A 25,568-nucleotide genomic window follows, 5' to 3' on the forward strand; every position below is an offset into this window, starting at 1 on the left:
ACTCACCTTCAAGTAGGCTGTCATTGTAGTGTTTTTGCATCTCTTGGTATCCAACAAAGGGGTCGACAGAAGCGTCCGATCCAACGCGTCGGCTTTGACCCGTGACGTAAGGGTGTTGTCGTGTGTGACGTCATGACGGCGCGGAGTTTGGTCTGAGTGTGGCTGTCTCCAGTTCCGTTTTATCTTATTTTATTTTATTTTCTGATCTGTTCGTTCTATCTCGTGAGATGTTTTTTTTTTTTTTTTTTTAATTTAAAAACACTTATTACTTATTTTAATTATCTGTTTCCTCAGATTTCTGTTTTAGTTTATTATATTTATGTTTCTGATCTGTTCGTTCTATCCCGTGAGATTTTTTTTTTTAAAAGACAAAAAACACTAATCAGCTACTGAAGCATCTTTATCTTCCATGGGTTGCAGGGGTTACGACCCCTGGGGAGGTGGGTGGGTATTCATGCATGGCTGTCTTCACTTACACGTTGTAGCTACGCAAGGCGTCTAAATTTGTTTATATTTAGTTTGCCCCTCACTCAAAACACCCCATATCCCGCACTTGTCCCGTTAGTGTCATTAGGCTTCTTGTGGAAAGTGTGTGTGTTTGTTTTTATTTCCGCCATATATGTGACGTCATGGGTCAAAGCAGACGGGTGGGATCGGACACTTCCGTATTTCCCAACAAAGAACAACCATGGTCCATCACCTAGCAGCCTTCCACATGGCATGTTCCTCCTGCCTCCATTTCATTTTCATTGCAGTCATAATTATATCTTCCATTCCAATCTGTTCTGTGGGGCTGGGAATGTTCATCTCCATTGTTCACTGAGCAACTGCCAGTTTTTGAATTAAAATTCGATGTATCATTTGCATTTTACAAAGCTGCTAATACACACCGATTGTAAGCTTTTCTTTGCAGATACATTGGATGCTTGGTTTTGGTTTACCAAACCACTCACAACCATTTTTCTTTTCATTTCTGCTCCTCTCTGTCCATCCATCTCTAGTTTCCAACTGCCCTAAACACAAAAACTTGTTGATTGGATCTGTGTGTGCATGATTAATTTCTACCAATTTCTATTCAATTTGCTGTTAATACATTAGTTATTTGTTTCTGTGGCATATGGCTCACAGATTCAAGAACTGGTGGTTGCCGAATGGAGGTGAACAATTGAAGAAGGTATAAAGTGTCAAGAACTTGGGAAGTGTATTAGAGGGAAGTGAAAGAAATGAGAAGTGTTATGAGCCTGCCTTGGAACAAAGACATCTCACAAAAAAGCAGAGAAGTGGTACATAGATGTTACTACATCCCAATACTGACTTACGCGTCTGAGACGTGGGTAATTAAGAAAACAGATGTAAGCTCGTTATAGGTATGTGAAATGAAATTTCTCAGAAGTAGGACAGGACTAAAAAGGGGAGAGAGGATGAGGAACAAAAGGATGAGGGAAATATTGAAAGAGAAACTGTTGTAGAGCAGGATAGAAACATCAAGGCTAAGTGGTATGGGCATTTGAAGAGAATGGAAAAAGAGAGGATTCCCAGAAGATACAAAGGAAATTTATGTATTTAATCATATGGCTACGCCCCCTCCCCCATCAGGCTGACTGGTCACCGGATGCTGGTCTTTCAATTTGACCCCACTTCGGCAAGCTGCAGTCGATGAGGATGATGACATCCACATCTACATTTATACTCCACAAGCCACCTACTGGTGTGTGGCAGAGGGCACTTTACGTGCCAGTGTCATTACCTCCCTTTTCTGTTCCAGTTGCGTATGGTTCGCAGGAAGAACGACTGCCGGAAAGCCTCCGTGTGCACTCGAATCTCTCTAATTTTACATTTGTGATCTCCTCGGGGGGTATAAGTGGGGCGAAGCAATATATTCGATACCTCATCCAGAAACGCACCCTCTCTAAACTTGGACAGCAAGCTTCACCGCGATGCAGAGCGCCTCTCTTGCAGAGTCTGACGCTTGAGTTTGCTAAACATCTCCGTAACACTATCACGCTTACCAAATAACCCTGTGACGAAACGTGCCACTGTTCTTTGGATCCTCTCTATCTTCTCCATCAACCCTATCTGCTACGGATCCCACACTGATGAGCAATACTCAAGTATAGGTCGAACAACTGTTTTGTAAGCCACCTCCTTTGTTGATGGACTACATTTTCTAAGGATTCTCCCAATGAATCTCAACCTGGTACCCTCCTTACCAGCAATTAATTTTATATGATGATTCCATTTCAGATCTTTCCGCATGCATACTCTCATATATTTTACAGAAGTAACTGCTACCAGCGTTTGTTCTGCTATCGTATAATCATACATTAAAGGATCCTTCTTTCTATGTATTCGCAGTACATTACATTTGTCTATGTTAAGGGTCAGTTGCCACTCCCTGCACCAAGTGCCTATCCGCTTCAGATCTTCCTGCATTTCACTACAATTTTCTAATGCTGCAACCTCTCTGTATACTACAGCATCATCCGCGAAAGGCTGCATGGAACTATCTACTAGGTTATTTATGTATATTGTGAAAAGCAATGGTCCCATAACACTCCCCTGTGGCATGCCAGAGGTTACTTTAACGTCTGTATACGTCTCTCCATTGAGAACAACATGCTGTGTTCTGTTTGCTAAAAACTCTTCAATCCAGCCACACAGCTGGTCTGATATTCCGTAGGCTCTTACTCTGTTTATCAGGCGACAGTGCGGAACTGTATCAAACGGCTTCCGGAAGTCGAGGAAAATAGCATCTACCTGGGAGCCTGTATCTAATATTTTCTGGGTCTTATGAACAAATAAAGCAAGTTGGGTCTCACACGATCGTTGTTTCCGGAAACCATGTTGATTCCTACAGAATAGATTCTGGGTTTCCAGAAACGGCATGATGCGTGAGCAAAAAACATGTTCTAAAATTTTACAACAGATCGACGTCAGAGATATGGGTCTATAGTCTTGTGCATCTGCTCGACGACCCTTCTTGAAGACTGGGACTACCTGTGCTCTTTTCCAGTCATTTGGAACCTTCCGTTCCTCTAGAGACTTGCAGTACATGGCTGTTAGAAGGGGGGCAAGTTCTTTCACGTGCTCTGTGTAGAATCGAATTGCTATCCCGTCAGGTCCAGTGGACTTTCCTCTGTTTGATTCCAGTCGCTTTTCTATTCCTTGGACACTTATTTCGGTGTCAGCCATTTTTTCGATTGCGCCTAGTCCTTGGGCGGAGAATATTCCCCGACCCAGCCGGGAATCGAACCCGGGCCCAGAGGATTGACAATCCGTCACGCTGACCATTCAGCTACCGGGGGGGACACAAAGGGAATGACCAAGAGGAACATTGAGGGATTGATGGCTGAAAAGTGTGGAGGAGTGTGTTGAAAAATGAAGTGATGATTGGATAGAGTGAACACAGAAAATGGTGGGAAAAGTGGACTAAATGGTGTGGCTTATGTTCCAAACAGGTCCAGCCTGGGGTTGGAAATTGTTCATGATGATGATGAGGAGGGGGAGGAGGATGAGTAGTTTCACGTATGTTACTATGTTACATTTTCTCATGTTGTTCTCTTGTATTCCTAACCTGACTAAGAGGATAATTACATTAGAAAAATTAAGATAGTAACATACTTGTAACTATTACATAATGCGTTTTTATTACAGGCCACTGAAGATGCTTCATAAATAAAAGAAGCAATATGCATGTGGCATAAAACAAACTGCCTTTCATTTAGTTGCAAAGAGGGAACATACCTCCATGAATCTCTCTTCTATTAAAGGAGTGCTCAAAGCTCGTAAGGTACGCATTTTAGAGCCGATGTTTATAGACAATCTTTCCTTGTTTTGGTCCATACTACCTTCTCCCAAAATATGGAAAGCAAAGAGCTGGCAGTAGAAGAGATTTGTTTTGCCTTATCGAAGATGCAGTAGTGCTCATAGCTCTAAAGGTGTGCATTTTAGAGCCCATCATTCCTTGTGGGACATCCTGTATATACACATTTACTACACAAAAAATGTCCTAATTACAAATTAATTAAATCTACAGTATTTACAAAGTGAAGAAGACCACAGACATATCTCCAGTTGTTGAGTGTATATAATTTATGTCTTTGGTGCCATCGGTAACTCATGTGGTTTGCCAGGGTGTGATCATTTTGGGTACACATATTGATATGCTGAAGAGTTTGTCATTCTGCACCACAATCATACATTTTGTCAGTACATCTTCCACTGTTTGTCCTAATTCTGTTTTGCACAGACCAGGTCTTGCAGTGCTCTCCAAAACATGATGGCCAGGATGAGATGCAGTGCATCTCGAGCTGTTCTCAGATAGTGCTGTTCTTCCATATTTCAGCCCATAAGTCTGTTATTGTTACTGTCATCCATCAAAAATGTTGTGTCTTGTAGAAGCAGATAACAGGAGTGAAATCTGCTTGGAAATGCAGAAGCATCCGATCCCGCCCGTCTGCTTTGACCCATGACGTCACAAAAATGGCGTAAACGACCATAAACCACGATTCCAATATGGCGCATATAAAGTCATTACGTACACATTATGAGGATGAAAATACATCGAAAAACAAACATACACACTTCCCACAAAAAGACTAATGACACTATCGGGACGAGTGCGGGAAATGGGGTGTTTTTGGGTGGGGGCAAACTAAATATGAACAAATTTAGACACTCAACCCCATACAAAACCACACAAAACGACGAAAAGAACCGACATCACAAAACTCCCCAAATACCACTAAACACAATATCATCTGGAATCAGACACTTCCCTTGACCTATATAGCTCAACAGCAGCTCCCGATCCCATAAATTAGGATCAAACACTTTTCTTGGCCTATATAGCTCAAAAACATCTCCCGATACCAATATCAACATACACAGCCACACATTGGGATCGAACAGTTCCCTTGACCTGCGCACTGTTAATTTTATCTGTCATATCCATTCCTGAACAAAAACAACATCCGATTAATTTTACTAAAATTACCACACAACGTACAGCGAACAACACTAAATTAACCTTCACACAAAATCGTTAACTCAATGAAACGAATTCCACTACAAACACAGCCGACATTCGAACAATTATGGATAATGAGCAAAAGGAAACTGAGCCCATTAAACCACACAAACGAAAACCCTGAACATACCACCAGAGAGCACAACAAACCACAACATGATGACATCTGCAAACACACCACACTCACAAAGCAAACTCCGCGCCGACATGACGTCACACATGACAACACCCTTACGTCATGGGTCAAAGCCGACGCGTGAGATCGGACACTTCTGTCGACCCATCTGCTTTCATCAAATGCAGGAATGTCCTCATGTACAAGAAGATAGGGATTAACTGCTATTTTCATAAACTCATTCTTGAGAGCAGTTTCTTGCTGCAAAAATGAGGTAGCTATGTGACTAATAATAGGCAATCACAAAACTGGAATGTTGCACACAGTATGGCTGAACTGCAGGATTACAAGTCTGGTGTGTGGGCTGTTGATCCATTATTTTGCTGTTCATGCTGTATATTAGTGAGCTTACAGAGAGAGTTCCAAGCTTCAGCAACACTCTAATCAGGGACACCAATCTTAACTCCAAATTTTCTCCCTAATTAGCTGTTATTTTGTTAAGGGAAGCCCATGCACAATATATAAAATGAATGTCAATCTGTTCAGTGTAAAATGCTGTATTACAATAACTTTAAGCGGAAATATTACAGTGCTGCTTCAAATACTTACAGAACATTCAGAATGTTAAACATTGAACATTAACATGTATCATTCCACCATGAGGCTAATTTCTGACATAATTATATTTAACTGTTCTTTTGCTTTAGTCAACAGTTTTTTGTCATTCTTAACAATTTCAAAAGAACAAAATTCATGAGAAATGTAACTATAAGTAACAACTTAGCCATTTCACCGTGAACTAATTGTTATTGATATGTGCTAGCTATGGGTATTTTTACACAATATTTCTAATTGATCGCATAATGTAATAGGATTGATAAAAAGAGTCTACTCACCAAGTGGCGGCAGGAGAAATCGTATACGAAGGTAAGGAAATGTGCAATCTTTCAGAGCCAGTGATCCCTTCTTCTGGCAGATGGGTTGAAGGGGAAGGAAGAGGGGTAAAGGGAAAGGACTGGCAAGATTTAGGGAAAGGGGGGGGGGGCGGTTGGAAAAGTCGCCCAGATCCTGGATCAGGGTAGACTTACTCGATAGGATGAGAAGGGAAGAATAATTGGTGGGGACAGCACCAGACAAGATTTGAAAACCTGAGAGTTTAAAGGTGGAAGATAGGGTAATAAGTAGGACAAGCAGTTACTGATAGCATTCAGGAGTTGTCAACAGCAGAGAGCTAAGTGTGTTGTGTGTGGTAGAGGTGGTGGTGGTGGGGTGGATAGACAGGTCAGAAAATAAAAGATACAGCAGCTCACAAACATTCTCATGCCGCCCTCACTGGATGTAATTACACCACCAGCCTAATTCAAAAGCAGAGTTCCCAGACCATCACATCCAATCCTGATACTGCTGACCCCTCCAAAAGACAACATAGGTGCACACCTATCGTCACTCAGCGTTATCGTGGTCTCGGAAAATATTAACCAGCTACTTCAACAAAGATGTGTCTTCTTAAAACCGTGCTGTGAAATGAGAGCCATCCTGTCTGAGATTTTGCCCACCACACCTAGAACAGCTGTTTGTTGCCCTCTCAGTTTCTGCAATATACTTGTCAGACCCTATGCTCCTTCTGCACCCATCTCCCTATCCTATGGCTCCTACCCCTGTGACTGTCCCCACTGCAAGGCTTACCCTATGCATGCTCCTACCACCACCCATACCAGCCTTGTAGCTGTCAAAACATACACTATCAAAGGGAGGGCCACCTGTGAAATGACACATCATGTACTGCCTGTTATGTAAACATTCTTCCCCGACACAGCAGTTTCTCAAATCTCAACTGGTGGGAACTGGCATCACATGTCCTTAGTTCTCACCACCGCCCCGGTAGCTGAGTGGTCAGCGTGACAGACTGTCAATGCTAAGGGCCCGGGTTCGATTCCCGGCTGGGTCGGAGATTTTCTCCGCTCAGGGACTGGGTGTTGTGTTGTCCTAATCATCATCATTTCATCCCCATCGACGCGCAGGTCGCCGAAGTGGCGTCAAATCGAAAGACCTGCACCAGGCGAACGGTCTACCCGACGGGAGGCCCTAGCCACACGACATTTCCATTTTTACCACCCACCTGGCCCTAATTTATGTTAATTAATAATTTTGTGGAAAGCAAAGTTGCCAGTCACCATATAGCGGAGATGGTGAGCCACAGACAGGCACAACAAAAAGACTGTCACAAATAAAGCTTTTGGCCACTAAGGCCTTCGTCAAAATTACTTGACAAACACACACATACCCACTCACGCAAACTCAACTCACACACACATGACTGCAGTCTCAGGCAGCTGAGGCCACACTGCGAGCAGCACCACCAGTGCATGATGGGAGGGGTGACTTGGTGGGGGTGAGGAGGGGGAGGGACAGTAGGATGGGGGTAGCGGACAGTGATGTGCTGTTGGGGAGCACACAGGGATGAGGTAGAAAGAGGGTAGGGCAGCTATGTGCAATCGTGATGTTAGACTGAGGGCAGTGGAGAGATGGAGGGAAGCAGGAAAGGAGAGAAGTAAAAAGACTGTGTGCGATGGAGGAATGAGGGCTGTGTAGTGCTGGAATGGGAACAGAAAAGGGGCTGGATGGGAGAGTACTGTGACTAACAAAGGTTGGGGCCAGGGTGGTCATGGGAACGTAGGATATATTGTTGGGAAAGTTCCCACCTGAGCATTTCAGAAAAGTTGGTGTTGGTGGGAAGGATCCATATGGCACAGGTTGTGAAGCAGTCATTGAAATGAAGGAAATCATGTTTGGCAGCGTGCTCAGCAACAAGGTTGTCCACTTGTTTCTTGGCCACAGTTTGTAGGTGGCCATTAATGTGGACAGACTGCTTGTTGATTGTCATGCCCACAGTGGTTGCAGCTTAGCTTATAGACCTCAGGTTTCACAGGTAGCCCTGCCTTTGATGGGATAGGTGTGTTTGTGGCCGAACTGGAGTAGGTGATTGTGGGAGGATGTATGGGAAAAGTCCTGCATCTAGGTCTATTGCAGGAGTGTGAGCCATGAGGTAAGGGGTTGGGAGCAGGGGTTGTGTGGGGATGGATGAGTATATTGTGTAGCTTTGATGGACGGCAGAATACTACTGTCGGAGGGGTGGGAAGGATAGTGGGCAGGACATTTCTCACTTCAGGCACGACAAGAAGTAGTTGAAACCCTGGTGGAGAATGTAATTCAGTTGCTCCAGTACTTGACGGTACTGAGATACGAGGGGAATGCTCCTCTGTGGCTGGGCGGTGGGACTTTGTGAGGTGGCGGAGACTGGAGAGTTAAGGAACGGGAGATTTGTTTTTGAATAGTGTTAATTAATGTTTCTTAATTTCTTCTGTCTCAGCATTTCTTCTCAGCAGCTGTTCCATTTTTTCACTTCCACACTCCCATTTAATACTGTATGTATTCTGTTTTCTGACTTGTCTATTCCTCCCTCCTCCATTCCCCTCTCCCCTCCACTGCCACTACCACCACCACCACCACATACAATGCACTTTGCTCTTGTTAAGGCCTGTATGATATTTGTCAGTAATCTCTTGTTTTGCTTATTACCTACCTTCCACCTTTAAGCTCTCAGGTTTTCAAATCTTGTCTGGTGCAGTCTCCAACAATCTTTCCTTCCCATCCCATCCAATAAGTCTGCCCTGACCCAATGTTCTGGACGACTTTTCTGAACTTTCCTCATTTCCTAAACCTTGCCAGTCCTTTCCCTTCACCCCTCTTCCTTCTCCTTCCCCCTTTTGCTAGAAGTAGCAGCCACTGGCTTCAAAAGCTTGCACATTTCCTTTACCTTTATTTTTTTTTTCTCCTGCTGCCACTTGATGAGAAGATTTTTTTTATCTACCCTATTACAATATATTTTCAAAAATTGGTTACTTTCATTTATGATTAATCACACTGCCATTTAACTTGCTAATGAGTTAAATACGATATTATTACTTCAATGATAATATTGGTACAACAAACAACTAATTTGTGTGTCAATTGTGAATTATTGACATCTGTATCGATACTCTGCAAACCATTCTTAAGTGCATGGAAGAGGGTATGTCCCACCGTACCAGCTATTACCATTTTTTCCCCATTCCATTCACATATCGAGATCAGAAAGGATCATTGTTTAAGTGTTTCTGCGCATGCTGTAATTAATCTAATCTTATCCTCACAATCCCTATGTGAGCGATACGTAGGAGGTTGTAGTATATTCCTAGAGTAATCACTTGAAGAGTTAGAAATGATAAAATTATCTGCAAGATGGGAGCTACGACAAGACAATGCGTGCCCGCACACATGTGCCATCGCCATGGAAAAATTACACAAACTAAGGCATGAATTGTTGCCACACCTGCCTTATTCACCTGATATGGCTCTGTCAGACTTCCATCTGAAAATTTTTCTTGGTGGTTGAAGATTCACTTCAAATGAAGAACTGATAGCCAGAGTTGACAACTATTTTGCAGGCCTGGAGGAAACTCATTTTCAAGATGGGATGAAGGCACCGGAACATTGTTGGACCAAGTGCATTAATCTACAAGGAGACTACATTGAAAAATAAAAAAAAGTTTTAGTGATGTAGGTACTTTCTTTCTATTCCATTCCGAGAAGTTTTCAAACCACCCTCGTGGATGAGGAACCACAGAGGGTCTATAACACTTCCTTTTGAAACTCCAGATGTCACTTCCGTTTTACTCGATGACTTTATATCGATTACTACATACTGTAACCTTTATAACAGGAAATCATGAATCCGGAGCCACAAGTAAGGCGATATTCTGTAGGCACACAATCTGATTAGAAGTTTCTCAAGAGGAACATTGTGACAACCTTCTGGAAATATAGAAATATGGAATCAGTTTGAGATTGCTACTGGCAGTACTCATTACTTAGTGCGAATAAAGAGCTAGTTGCATGTCGGCTTTTTGTCAATAAACTGATTTCTTTTAGATAGCTGGTAATGTTCGAAAATGGTATACATTCCAAAATCTTACTGCAAATCGACATTAGTGACACGAGTCTGTAGGTCAGTGGATTACTCCTATTTCCTTTCTCACATATCAGTGTGACTTGTGCAACTTTCCAGCCTTCAGGTACAGATTTATCTACATCTACACCCATACTCCGCAAGCCACCTGACGGTGTGTGGCGGAGAGTACCTTGAGTATCTCTATCGGTTCTCCCTTCTATTCCAGTCTCGTATTGTTCGTGGAAAGAAGGATTGATGGTATGCCTCTGTGTGGGTTCTAATCTCTCTGATTTTATCCTCATGGTCTTTTCACGAGATATACATAGGAGGGAGCAATACACTGCTTGACTCCTCGGTGAAGGTATGTTCTCGAAACTTCAACAAAACCCCGTACTGAGCTACTGAGTGTCTCTCCTGCATAGTCTCCCACTGGAGTTTATCTATCATCTCCGTAACGCTTTCGCGATTACTAAATGATCCTGTAACGAAGTGCGCTGGTCTCCGTTGGATCTTCTCTATCTGTTCTATCAACCCTATCTGGTCCGGATCCCACACTGCTGAGCAGTATTCAAGCAGTGGGCGAACAAGTGTACTGTAACCTACTTCCTTTGTTTTCGGACTGCACTTCCTTTACCGATGATCAACTTTATATGATCATTCAATTTTAAATCACTCCTAATGCGTACTCCCAGATAATTTATGGAATTAACTGCTTCCAGTTGCTGATCTGCTATATTGTAGCTAAATGATAAAGGATCTTTCTTTCTATGTATTCGCAGCACATTACACTTGTCTACATTGAGATTCAATTGCCATTCCCTGCACCATGCGTCAATTCACTGCAGATCCTCCTGCATTTCAGTACAATTTTCCATTGTTACAACCTCTCAATATACCACAGCATCATCCACAAAAAGCCTCAGTGAACTTTCGATGTCATCCACAAGGTCATTTATGTATATTGTGAATAGCAACGGTCCTACGACACTCCCCTGTGGCACACCTGAAATCACTCTTACTTCGGAAGACTTCTCCCATTGAGAATGACATGCTGCGTTCTGTTATCTAGGAACTCTTCAATCCAATCACACAGTTGGTCTGATAGTCCATATGCTCTTACTTTGTTCATTAAACGACTGTGGGGAACTGTATCGAACGCCTTGCAGAAGTCAAGAAACACGGGATCTACCTGGAAACCTGTGTCTATGGCCCCCTGAGTCTCGTGGACGAATAGCATGAGCTGGGTTTCACACGATCGTCTTTTTCAAAACCCATGCCGATTCCTACAGAGTAGATTCCTAGTTTCCGGAAAAGTCATTATACTCGAACATAATACGTGTTCCAAAATTCTACAACTGATCGACGTTAGAGATATAGGTCTATAGTTCTGCACATCTGTTCAACGTCCCTTCTTGAAAACAGGGATGACCTGTGCCCTTTTCCAACCCTATGGAACGCTACGCTCTTCTAGAGACATACGGTACACCGCTGCAAGAAGGGGGGCAAGTTCCTTCGCGTACTCTGTGTAAAATCGAACTGGTATCCCATCAGGTCCAGCGGCCTTTCCTCTTTTGAGCAATTTTAATTGTTTCTCTATCCCTCTGTCATCTATTTCGATATCTACCATTTTGTCATCTGTGCGCCAATCTAGAGAAGGAACTACAGTGCAGTCTTCCTCTGTGAAACAGCTTTGGAAAAAGACATTTAGTATTTCGGCCTTTAGTCTGTTATCCTCTGTTTCAGTACCATTTTGGTCACAGAGTGTCTGGACATTTTGTTTTGATCCACCTACCACTTTGACATAAGACCAAAATTTCTTAGGATTTTCTGCCAAGTCAGTACATAGAACTTTACTTTCGAATTCATTGAACGCCTCTCGCATGGCCCTCCTCACATTACATTCCGCTTCGCGTAGTTTTTGTTTGTCTGCAAGGCGTTGGCTATGTTTATGTTTGCTGTGAAGTTCCCTTTGCTTCCGCAGCAGTTTTCTAACTCGGTTGTTGTACCAAGAGCGATCACCCGTATACGATTCCCAATTGCTGAGTAAGCTGATAATGGTCAGTCTCCTCCGCAGATGGCGGCAGCGGCGGTGGCTGCGCCGGGCCCATCGGCACCCCCGTCCGGACGGGCGCAGCCCGTGGCGTGCCCGCAGTGCGGCGACTTCTGGAGGGTGGGCTCCCTGTTCGTCCGCGACTCCTGCGGCCACCGCAAGTGCCGCTGTTGCGTCATCGTCGAGGGTAACGAGTGCGGCACCTGCAACCTGCGGGCCGAAGCTGGCGGCAGCGTGGGCGGCTCGCCCCCAGCCGAGCCGAGCCCAGCGACATCTGCAAAGGAAACAGCAGGTGAGGGTACTCTTTGGTCTCTCTCTCTCCTTCCACTAGCATGTAGCGGCAAGATATCACATTGTGTAAAGTTATAGAAGCTAATCACCTACACCAGGGTGTGTACGAGGGCAAGAAAACAAAATTCCCTGTTTTTACCCACTTAAAAATACATTTTTTCCAGGGTGAAAATACCCTATACTCGAGGTGAAGAATTAAAAGTTTTTCATGTTTACAGACAAATGGAAAAACTGGTAGAACCTGATCTCTGGGAAGATCAGTTGAAACTTCTGGGCGGAGAGGCCGTGGTAAATATATAAAATTTCCACCTAACATTTCGTCTCCATCTGCGGGAGACATCTTCTGAGGTCATCCGGCTACTGCCACTGAGGCTCCAGATACTCTTGCATTTATAGAGCGCACCATCATTCGTCATGTGATGCTGACAGTATGCCTATCTTTGGAAGGCGTCATCATTCTCGATTAAGAGTAATCGATTGTCATTCTGCTGGCGCAACGTCGACATTCGTATTTTGTCTAACTTTAAAACTTCCTTTTTTCTATTAAAATTGTTATGGTGTTTGTGAATCTCTATTGCTTCTCTATACATGCGCGCATGATAATGGGATGTTCATGCTAGAACAAGCAAGTTCGTGCTTGACAACCATTCTGGCACGAACATCCCATTAGCCTCAGTGGCAGTAGCCGAATGACTTCAGAAGATGTCTCCCGCAGATGGAGACGAAACGTTAGGTGGAAATTTTATATATAGACCACGGCCTCTCAGCCCGGAAGTTTCAACTGAAGACAACACCGGCTGTGAAAACCTACATTGTATGATTCTCGGAAGATCAGTTTGGATTCCGTAGAAATGTTGGAACACATGAGGCATTATTGACCCTATGACTTATCTCAGAAGATAGATTAAGGAATGGCAAACCTACATTTCTAGCATTTGTGGAGTTAGAGAAAGCTTTTGATATTGTTGACTGGAATACTCTCTTTAAAATCATGAAGATGGCAGGAGTCAAATACATGGAGTGAAAGGCTATTTAAAATTTGTGCAGAAACCAGATGGCAGTAAGAAGAGTGAAGGGGCACGAAACGGAAGTAATGGTTGAGAAGGTAGTGAGACAGGATTGTAGCCTATTCCGGATGTTGTTCACTGTGTATATTGAGCAAGCATTAAAGTAAACAAAAGAAAAATCTGGAGTAGGAATTAAAGTTTAGGGAGAAGAAATAAAAACCTTGGTTTTGCCAATGACATTGTAATTCTGTCAAGAGACAGAAAACGACCTGGAAAAACAGTCGAACAGAATGGACAGTGTGTTGAAAAGAGGATATAAGATGAACGTCAACAAAAGCAAACGAGGATAATGGATTGTAGTCAAATCAAATCAGGTGTCCTGATGGAATTTGATTAGGAAATGAGACACTTAAAATAGTAGATGAGTTTTGCTATTTTGGGAGCAAAATAACTGATGATGGTCGTAGTAGAGAGGATATAAAATGTAGGCTGGCTATCGTAAGGAAACCGTATCTAAAGAAGAGAAATTTTTAACATCAGGTATAGATTTAAGTGCTGCAACAAAAGAGACTTTCCAAAACAGCTGTAAAACTTATCAGTCCTTTCAATGGTATGAGTTTTATACACCAGTGTAGAACTTCCCAGCACTTAAGGAAACAAAACCCAGCAAAAAACAGCTTATTTTGGAAAGATCATTGATGTGTGTCAACATGTACGCTGCATATTTTTGTATTAAAAAAGTATAAGTGAGAATTCCACCAAGTAGAACACGGCAGCTTCTAAAGTACTGGAAACGAGATTGCAATGCGCTTTTGTCAGCCAATTGCAGCTCATGTCATATGATCTTGCCAGCCGATAGCAGTATCACTGTTAAGTAGCATGAACAGAAATCGGGAAAGTTAATGGTTTAAATTAATATACATTCAGTATAGCTACAAGAAAAGCTAAGCTTTCACATTTAATATTGGTCATCAAACATTTTTTGCTGCTTTTCTCCAAGTGTGTGGTGAGATCCTAAGAACAAATCTTAAACTGTAACAGCTGAATATTTATGACAGGCACGATGATAGATTTCACTGCTGCACCACTGAACATTTTGTGTGTTACCTCGCTGAATTCGTGTTCTGTTGAGCACTTCGACTTTTCCATAGAAAAGCCAGTTATGTGTGAAATTGCTCTAGGGCTCATTTCACACTTTTTTTGAAGCTTAATTATACTTTTTGCCATTGTTATTGCATAATTTGTAATCTATAAAAGAACTAAAATAAATATGAAGAATTAACCTCGAAGCTAGCTCTTTTTTAACGTATGATACTCTGTGGGGTATATAAAACACAAATGTGCCAGTAAAATTTTAAATAATGGAAAAATATTTTTCTAAGTGGCAAGTTCTGAGTGTTAAGTTATAAATGTCAGTCAAACACTCCGTGATTTAAGAAATTCAATGCACGTTCTCACATGTGAATGATTCATCCTGTGTAAAAGAGAGTTTGCTTTGAAAGCAATACTTCTCAAACAATCATTCACAATATTTTCATTCAACCCTGTAGATATGTAAACAGTTGTGACATAATGCTTGTGGAAAGCAATTTGTTATTTCAGAGTATTGCATAGTCTTCATCCTAAAGCCTTTGAAAGATTTTGCTGTTGGTAGATGCTTGTGTATGCACTGTTTTTTGATGTTGCAGATGGCACATTTTCTCTGAAACTGAAGTTCCATTTTAGTGTTATTATCTTGTTTTTGTTTTATTGTTGCAGTATTATTCCACAGTAGTGGGCTAAAGTAAAATTCTTTGTTGAAGAATCAGTTCTTACCAGTCAAAATTACAAAAATTTAACGGAAACTTAAACAATGAAAAATCTGCAGAATTCTAAAAAATTTCCATGTTTTCCTTGCATGAAAAAATATTGGGCTTTTTCCTGGATAACCTGAGGCATATACATCATGTACGCTCTGGCTCTGAGAGCTGTTATAAAGTTAAGAACTGTAGATATAGTGAATATATACAGTTTGCGGTGCCTGTGTTATTCTGATTACGATGCAAAGTTCCTTTGGACGTGCATGTTTATCCAAAGAAACAGACACTTCGGTGACTGTGGCCATTATGAAAAACATTAAATGTATTCACAATTGTGCATAATGAGAACCATCAGCTGTAGAATGGAATGATGACATGCAAGTTACAATGTCAAAACAACAAAAATCCTTTAAATACCAATACAACATTTTTTGTCAATTTTTTACAACAAATTGTACAAAACACAATGTGTTTCCAAGAGATGCTCAATGAGCTTGTGATTTGAAATGGCATTTATTCATAGTATGTAAGTTATAGTACATAACTGTTTATAAAACTCACCAAATAAGGGCTTAAATAAAATGTAATATGGCAACTTCCAAGTTCTGCTCATGGTGTATATGCCATGTAGTTGTGACATAGGACAGATAGGCCGAAATGGCTGAACCTTTGGGAGGCCCATAAGATCTGTATTTTGCAGCAGTCACACCCCCAGATCTCTGGCATGTAGAGCTTAACCGGAATTTCAAGGCACAGCCTTAACTACTACCTGTTGGAAAAGCATCAGTCAGTATAAGCAGTCCCAAAAAAATTAACTCTCAATATGTAAATTCATGTGATAATTACTCGAATTGCATCCTGATAATTTAAATTCTGAAATCAATTATTGATAAATTTATTGTAATATATAATTTGGGGCTGCTGTGCCTCAGGGCCTGTAGTTATGAGGGCCGTTCAATAAGTAATGCCCAACTTTTTTTTAAAAAAAAGTCATTAATATACATAGACAAATGCCCTTGTTGGTGCTTCACATTTGAATTTTGTTCTGTGTGCTGATGATGTTTCGAACCGTTCTGGCAGGTGACAGAGCCGTAGTACAGTGTCAAAATGGCATCTACATATGACTCACATTACAAACAGTGTGGTTTTATCGAATGCTTGTGTGCAGAAAAAGAAACCGTGGTGAACAATCATAAACATTTGTGTGCAGTGTACGACGATGCTGCAGTTGATAGGAGTAAAGTTGGGTGATGGGTAAAGAAAGTTACAGCCTCAGGAAATGCAGAAACAGAGCTCCACGATCAGCCACACTCGGGACGTCCTGTCAAAGCCACTGCTCCAAACATGCTGAATCGTGCGGATGCCACTATTCGTGCCGAACGGTGTATCACAGCTTGACAATTGGCTCTACGGTTGTCTGTCAGCATTGGAAGTGTGTCCTCAGTGACTGAGACTCCCGGATATTCAAAGAGGTGTTCATGATGGGTTCCACAAATGCTCACAGCGGGCCAAAAGATTCAGAGAAAAGCCATTTCATCTGAATGGTTAGAACTTATAGATTCTCTATGGGGAACACACTTTGAAGATGATGAGAGTATTGGTTGTGCAGTGAAAACATGGCTATGTCTACAGGACAAGAGCTTTTACCAACAGGGAATACATGGTCTTCCATAACATTGACGTACAGCCATAGAATGTGATGGAGATTACGTAGAAAAATAGGACATGGACAACACATGTTGATGTATGTTGTCATCAAACTCTGACTCTTAACAATAAATATGTGCTGAGGATAACAAATGTAGGCCATTACTTATTGAATGATCCTCGCACAAGCTGTGCCTGCATTTCACTACACTAAAAAACATCATTCAGCTATTGCAGTTTTGTTAATGACACCAAAGAAGTGCTGTACCTCGCCCCAAACAAAACAAAACAAAACAAAAACTGGAGCCACACTTATGACACCACAGTTGCAGATCACTATGCCAAGCACAAAATGAAATATATGAACATGTAAACAGTTTCTAAGGAAATAACAAATATGCTTACAATTTGAAATGAGACAGACAAGGAATCAAAATCTGAATCTGTAAAATGAAATAGAATGTTTCAAATACAAGTATTGCTTGTAACTTGGAAAGGATAAGTAAAATCTGTTATTGATAAGTTTTTTTACAAAAAAGAATAATATGATAAGGTGCTATTTAATTAACATGCAAAGGACCAGAGAGAGAGCAAATGAACATCAAATGGGGAAAGAAAAAATTTCTGCTGAAGCCACTTTTTCTCTTGTCTAACCAGAGTTTTGTCTGTTTTGTGATGTAAAAAACATTCAATTTCTTCTAGGGCATTTGTGTGATGCCCTTCGGTGATGAATGTAATATTTCATTCTTTCGTCAATAGATTAATACGTTGTTATTACCTGTAAGATGACATCCTGAAACATTCAAAATAGTAATGTAAGTGTGCTCCCTGAAACACACACAGAAATTGTGCCCTATCTGCCCAATATAATAGTCTTGGGAAGACCACATTTCAACTCTCTATGCCAAGCACAAAATGAAATATATGAATGTGTAAACAGTTTCTAAGGAATTCTTGTCAGACTTTTATGGAGATATGAAACCAATGTTTCCACTGTGCAAAAACGTACTTTCACATAGATCTTTCGAAATACTTTTGCAGTCATATCACGGAAGGTGCCATAGCACAGCGTGAGTCAGACTTAACTGACATTTTTGACTTGAGTAGTTGTGAGTGAATCAGCAAAGTGGCGGGGCATGATTGGGCTCATTGTTTTCCTTACAGCAGCAGTTTAGTTAAAACAGAGAGATGGATTGTACAACATCGTACATTTCTCGTAGAGACATTCTTTAGAAATGCAAAATCTGTGACCACCACTCAGGAATTTCTGCCTCCAATTCGATGTTCCACATAATGGTGCAATTCTGATCCACGATACCATTTTGCTACAGGTTAAGAACTTTTGTGAGACAGGTTCTCCATTGAAGAAGAAGCCAGGAGGCAGGGGAAAGACAACCACACCACCTGATAACATTGATATGAAGGTGGTATCTGTACAGATACCATACTGAAATTACAATGAAATCAGATCTTTAGCTGCTTGCAGGCATTGATAAATATCTAGGGGGACAGTTGAAAAATGTGTGCCCCGACCAGGACTCGAACCAGGGACCTCCTGCTTGCATGGGAGTTGCTTTATCCGACTGAGCCACCGAGGACACAGAGGATAGTGCGACTACAGGGACTTATCTCTGGCATAGTCCCCATGAGACCCACACTTTCCAACTTTCTGTCCACACACTACATTTGAGCAATGTGAGTGCATCTGCACTGAAGAAGATCATTGGCTGGTAAGGCTTATCTGTATGAATTCATTGTAATTTCATTCTTTGAGAGCTTCCAGATCACCAATGGTATCTGTACAGATAAGGCTTACTGGCCAACGATCTTCTTCAGTGCGGATGCACTCAGATTGCCCGAACTCTTACAGGAATTGGTAGACTGACTGCCAGACAATCATTCTTCCCGTATTCTGTATGTGAATGGAACAGTAAGAAACCCCATAACTGGTACAATAGGACGTAACCTCTGTGAAGCACTTCACGGTGGTTTGCAGAGTACGGATGTAGATGTAGAAATGATATTGGCTCTCAGTTTACATTATTCACTTTATACTACTGCTCTGTATACAGTTTGTTTCACCAGTTTTCTAATGCACAGTTTGGTTAGTTGTTGTTATCTGTGCTGGTCCTGTTTCACCATAGTGGAGATTATACTAAAACAAGTTTTCCATACAGGTGGGCCTGCGGCTTTAGCGACATGCAACAGTGAGGCCACTACTGCCGGAGCAACCACTGGGCAGTCCCCTGTACCCGAGACACCAGCTAGCAGCACACAGGTAAAGGCTTGTCAAGTGCTGCTTCTTTTTATTTGTGACTGTGCAGCCAGTGGACTTGAAATGTTGCAAAGGGTGGGTGGAACACGTTCAATTACGAGGTGCATTCAAGTTCTAAGGCCTCCGATTTTTTTTCTAATTAACTACTCACCCGAAATTGATGAAACTGGCGTTACTTCTCGACGTAATCGCCCTGCAGACGTACACATTTTTCACAACTCTGACGCCATGATTCCATGGCAGCGGCGAAGGCTTCTTTAGGAGTCTGTTTTGACCACTGGAAAATCGCTGAGGCAATAGCAGCACGGCTGGTGAATGTGCGGCGACGGAGAGTGTCTTTCGTTGTTGGAAAAAGCCAAAAGTCACTAGGAGCCAGGTCAGGTGAGTAGGGAGCATGAGGAATCACTTCAAAGTTGTTATCACGAAGAAACTGTTGCGTAACGTTAGCTCGATGTGCGGTTGCGTTGTCTCGGTGAAACAGCACATGCGCAGCCCTTCCCGGACGTTTTTGTTGCAGTGCAGGAAGGAATTTGTTCTTCAAAACATTTTCGTAGGATGCACCTGTTACCGTAGTGCCCTTTGGAACACAATGGGTAAGGATTACACCCTCGCTGTCCCAGAACGTGGACACCATCATTTTTTCAGCACTGGCAGTTACCCGAAATTTTTCTGGTGGCGGTGAATCTGTGTGCTTCCATTGAGCTGACTGGCGCTTAGTTTCTGGATTTAAAAATGGCATCCACATCTCATCCATTGTCTCAACCGAGGAAAAGAAAGTCCAATTCGTGCTGTCGTTTCGCATCAACATTGCTTGGCAACATGCCACACGGGCAGCCGTGTGGTCGTCCGTCAGCATTCGTGGCACCCACCTGGATGACACTTTTTGCATTTTCAGGTCGTCATGCAGGATTGTGTGCACAGAACCCACAGAAATGCCAACTCTGGAGGCGATCTGTTCAACAGTCATTCGGCGATCCCCCAAAACAATTCTCTCCACTTTCTCGATCGTGTCGTCAGACCGGCTTGTGTGAGCCCGAGGTTGTTTCGGTTTGTTGTCACGCAATGTTCTGCCTTCATTAAACTGTCGCACCCACGAACGCACTTTCGACACATCCATAACTCCATCACCACATGTCTCCTTCAACTGTCGATGAATTTCAATTGTTTTCACACCACGCAAATTCAGGAAACGAATGATTGCACACTGTTCAAGTAAGGAAAACGTCGCCATTTTAAGTATTTAAAACAGTTCTCATTCTCGCTGCTGGCAGTAAAATTCCATCTGCCGTACAGTGCTGCCATCTCTGGGACGTATTGACAATGAACGCGGCCTCATTTTAAAACAATGTGCATGTTTCTATCTCTTTCCAGTCCGGAGAAAAAAAATCGGAGGCCTTAGAACTTGAATGCACCTCGTGCTTCCAGTTTGCTCTGTTGCTGCAGTGAAACATGAGAGAGTCATCATCTCCAACCCATACTCCACTGATATTAGATTTAGTACTTCATCATAGTACCAGCAATAAAGCCCTATTAACCATCTTGCAACTCTAGATTCCCTGAAAATTCTAGATTGTAAACTAAGTTAAGGAATTTTGTTATTAGTGATATTGCCTAAGAATTAATCAGTTTTTGTTAACTAATAGATAACAGTTTGCAGTTCTTAAAACTGACAATATTGTATATCTAGGCCTAACATTAAACTTAATGTACTTAAGTCTACTGTTTCTTGTTTAAGGTCACCAGAGCCATAATGAGGTGATCCTGCATCACTGGCAGTTTTACCAAACCTGTCCCCTCCCGCCCTCTTTAATGTAAAACTATATTTCTGCAATTTTTTCTTCATAGGTGTAGCAACTTCTACAATCTTGTAAAAAAAGTTTAGTAAAAATGAAGTATTACTGTAAAATATTACTTAAATGAACTCTAATGATGAAAAATACCACACTACAACAAGTTAAGTGTATCATTGTTATAATAAATTACAAATTATATAAACTTTCCTAAAAAATTAAAAATTAAATAAAATCTATGTAATATTGTTGATGACATCTGTGGTATATTGGTTGTAGTGTGGTGTGCAATGAAGAACAAATCTTATTCACTCCTTATAAAATATTAGTAGTACAGAAATTATTAATTAGAAATAAGAGAAACTGAGTCACAATTAAGAGTTAAGAAAATATCCACTTGCAGGAATTGTGCTTTTATTATAATTTTTATTGCACTGTGTGAAGCATAGTGCTGATTGCGTCATTCAAATCAAGTTTAGTTTCTGTCTTGTATTTTGTCGCCAGGATAGATAAATTTCGCAGCCTGATTTCACTTCTTTCGACTTAGATGAACCGAGATTATGTGTCTGTAGGCAGAGCAACTAACAATGTCACAGAAGGCTTATTCTTGAATATTTTTTATTTATACAGCGCGTTGTATGAAGGTAAACTCGGAAGAGCCACATTCCATTCTTTAGTCAGCAGAAGTCAGCCGAAATCCAAAACTGTTGGTCGAATGGAACATTTGCTTCTGTCTCTGCTCACCAAACTTTGAGATCCTACAATACTGCAGTGAAGTGACTGCAAGAACTCCACTGTTGGACATGAGTGAGGTGTGTCATAGAGGTCGCAGACGGAGTGAGTATGAGTCCAACATTGAGGGTTTCATACATTAGAAATCAAGGTGCCACTGCTAATCAGTACTGTAATGGGCCCATTCCTTCACACACACACACACACACACACACACACACACACACACACACAGCTGTAAGGTGATTCTACATGTAAAAAAGAAAAACCAAAGAAGTCCTATGAAGATGTTTCTGATTTTCAATCATTACGGAACTGGAGGGGGTTGAAGAGTACACACATCCATAAATGATTTATGAAGACAGATGTTAATATTACTAACTGAAATGCCACGTAGGTGCTGTGGTGGACAGAATAACGGTGTTACAGATGACTGATTCATCGTACAGGATGTTGTGGGGGTTCTCCAACAGATGGCAGCTCTGTGATGTCAAACCAAGGGAACCCCTGCCAAGAATACGCAGTGTGCAGTCGTGGCTCAGATCAGTCAGCACATGAGGCAGTGTGCCTATCGTGCTTGAATCTTGTTTAATTGGGCAAGTTCATTGTGCCCACGAATACCAACATGCTGCATATGTTCACCTGTGCTGAATACGCACACATGTTGTCTGTATTTGGGTACCGTAATGGCCGTGCCTATTTGGCTGGGACAGAATACTGGAGACATTTACCTGATTGACAAATCACCTGTGCCAGGGTATTTCCTAGGGTTTTTCAAATGTTACATAAACCTGGAACACTCCCCAGTGTGCAAGTAACGTCAGAACATGAGGCTGTCCAGTCAGTTGAGGAAAGGGGAGACGTTACTGAAATGGCACAACAGAGTCCCACCACCAGAACATGACACATTAGCCAATAGTTCGATAGCCCACAAATGCGAATGTAGTGTATATTACATTCTGAGGGTTTGTACCAAAGCAGTTTGCATCCTGTGGAACATCTTTATCCAGGTCACTCAGTAAACAGACGAAAATTTTGTGATTGGTTGGCTGTACACACGGATGTCATGCAATACACTTTATTTACCAATAAGGCTTCATTTACATGCAATGGCACCATGAAAACCCACAGTTCTCATTCATGGGCAATGGAGAACCGATATGACACTAGGAAAACAAGAATCAAAGTTTAATTCTCAGTGAAAGTCTGCTGTGATATGACTGATGACCTGGTGGTAGGGACTGTGTTGCTGCCAGATCGTGTGACAGGTGCAGCAATCCACATTTCATTATTGAAGACCTACCTGAACTTTTGGAAGAAATAACAGTAGTAGAGCAACAGTGGAAAATGTATTTGCAACATAATGGATCACCTATTCACTGTACCAGCAAGTATCCCAGTATCTGGATAACGCAGATCCTCAACAGTGGGTTGTCCATGATGGACCCATTAACTGCCCTGCCAGATGACCTGACCTAACCCCATTGGACTTCTGTTTACAGGACTGGTTAAAGGGGGATTTGTACACTGTGAAAGTGGATACACATGAAGAAGTTGTCACTCACATCACTACTGCTGTTGCCTGCCATAAAACCCATCAATATGGTGTTCAATGTGCAACACAATACATTCTCCAATGCATTGACTAGCACTCTATGATGGGCAGGGGACTTTTTTAACATCTCTTATAGGGTGGATCAGTCATCTGTCCCACCATTATCCCATCCTAGTCTTCAACCCACTCCAGTTCCATAATGGTTAAAAACTGGGCACATGTTCAAAGGATTTTTTTTAGTTTATTTTCACATGCAGAATCACCCCACAAATTGTAACATTCCTCCTGAATCAGATATATTCACACACACACACACCACACATGTACACGTACACGAGGGATGTTCTGAAAGTGAGTTATGTCATGGTTTTTGAAAGATAAATTGGTACACAATGTGAAACAAACAAATGTGATATGAATCCACACCCTTTGGTGATTCAGCAATGGAAGGGACATCAGTGAAGGAGCAATGATGCGTGTGCAGAGCACTGAAGAAGAGAGATTTGGGTATGTGGGGATACCCGAGGTTACTCAAGTACACATCATCATGGCAGACAGATGTGTACTGAAAACGTGGTCACCAGAAGTAGTGTGTGCTGTTATCCTGTTACAATGGGCACGTGGCGCTAGTGTGTCCATCATCCATGAATGTCTGCTGACCGTGTATGCTAAAGAGATCGTGTCTCGTCAGATGGTTAGTCACTGGTGTTGCATGTTCAGTGAAGGAAGGTGTAGGTTGGAAGATAGAGATGGAAGTGGGTGTTCCTACACATCCACAAATGAAAAATACATTGCTAGAGTGTACGACAGGGTATTAGTGGATACACGCATGACAGTGTCAGACATTGCATTCATACTGCGTATCGTGCTCAGGCCTAAGACTTGCCCCATGATATGTTGGATTATCAAAAAGTGTGTGCAAGGTGGATACTGAGAAATCTGACTGCAGATCAAAAGAGAGCAAGAATGGGAACCAGCCTTGATCATTTGATGCCGTGCTTCAGATGGGAGAAATTGGGTCACCCGTCACACGGGCCTTATCTTGCCCCATTGGGCTTCCACCTGGGCACACTTGGGACATCACACACAAACTACTGCTGATGCGGAGCAGGCTTTGCAACAGTTCCCCGCATTGCAGGGCACCGAGTTTTACCAGAGTAGTGGTTTATACAAACTGATTGCACGCTATGCCAAATGTGTCACTGTCAGTGGCAAATGTGTCAAAAAATAGTGAAAGTGTGTAGTTCATGGTGCCATGGCATATTTGGTTTTGGCAATGAAGTTTCCTTATGGAAAACAATGGCAAAATTTACTTTCAGAACATCCCTCTTACATATTCATACATATGTGCATACATATATGTACTTATGTGTATACTTATGTAAATTGCTACACTATGAAGATGACATGCTACAGACGCGAAATTTAACTGACAGGAAGAAGATGCTGTTATAGGCAAATGACTAGCTTTTCAGAGCATTCCCACAAGGTTGGTGCCGGTGACAACACCTACAACGTGCTGACATGAGGAAAGATTCCAACCAATTTCTCATACACAAACAGCAGTTGACCGGCGTTTCCTGGTGAAATGTTGTTGTAATGCCTCGTCTAAGGAGGAGAAATGGGTACCATCACGTTTAGAACTTTGGTAAAGGTCGGATTGAAGCCTATCGCGATTGCAGTTTATCATATCGCGACATTGATGCTCGCGTTGGTCGAGATCCAATGACTGTTAGCAGAATATGGAATCGATGGGTTCAGGAGGGTAATACAGAATGCCGTACCAGATCCCAACAGCTTCGTATCACTAGCAGTCGAGATGACAGGCATCTTATCCGCATGGCTGTAACGGATCATGCAGCCACGTCTCAATCCCTGAGTCAACAGATGGGGATGTTCGTAAGACAACAACCATCTACACGAACAGTTTGACAATGTTTGCAGCAGCATGCACTATCAGCTTGGAGACCACGGCTGCGGTTACTCATGACGCTGCATCGCAGACAGGAGCGCCTGCGATGGTGTACTCAGTGACGAACCTGGGTGCACGAATGGCAAAACATCATTTTTTTCGGATGGATCCAGGTTCTGTTTACTGCATCATGATGGTCGCATCCGTGGTTGGCGACATCACGGTGAACACACATTGGAAGCGTGTATTCATTATCGCCATACTGGCGTATCACCCAGCGTGATGGTAAGGGGTGTTACTGGTTACACGTCTCGGTCACCTGTTGTTCGCATTGACGGCAGTGGACGTTAAATTTCAGATGTGTTACGACCCGTGG

The 25,568-nt window shown here is 42.1% G+C and overlaps 1 protein-coding gene across 1 annotated transcript in view; it reads left to right on the forward strand.

Moving 5' to 3' along the window:
• The window catches only part of LOC126428334 (uncharacterized), a 31,036-nt gene that overhangs the window by 993 nt on the left and 4,475 nt on the right, over positions 1-25,568 (forward strand). Inside the window, exons 2-3 of the mRNA XM_050090269.1 lie at positions 12,209-12,476; positions 19,106-19,206. Coding sequence (XP_049946226.1) covers positions 12,209-12,476; positions 19,106-19,206 — 369 coding nt within the window. The remainder of the gene's footprint in view (positions 1-12,208; positions 12,477-19,105; positions 19,207-25,568) is intronic.

This window comes from Schistocerca serialis, chromosome 12, assembly GCF_023864345.2.
Source record: "Schistocerca serialis cubense isolate TAMUIC-IGC-003099 chromosome 12, iqSchSeri2.2, whole genome shotgun sequence".
NCBI lineage: Eukaryota > Metazoa > Arthropoda > Insecta > Orthoptera > Acrididae > Schistocerca > Schistocerca serialis.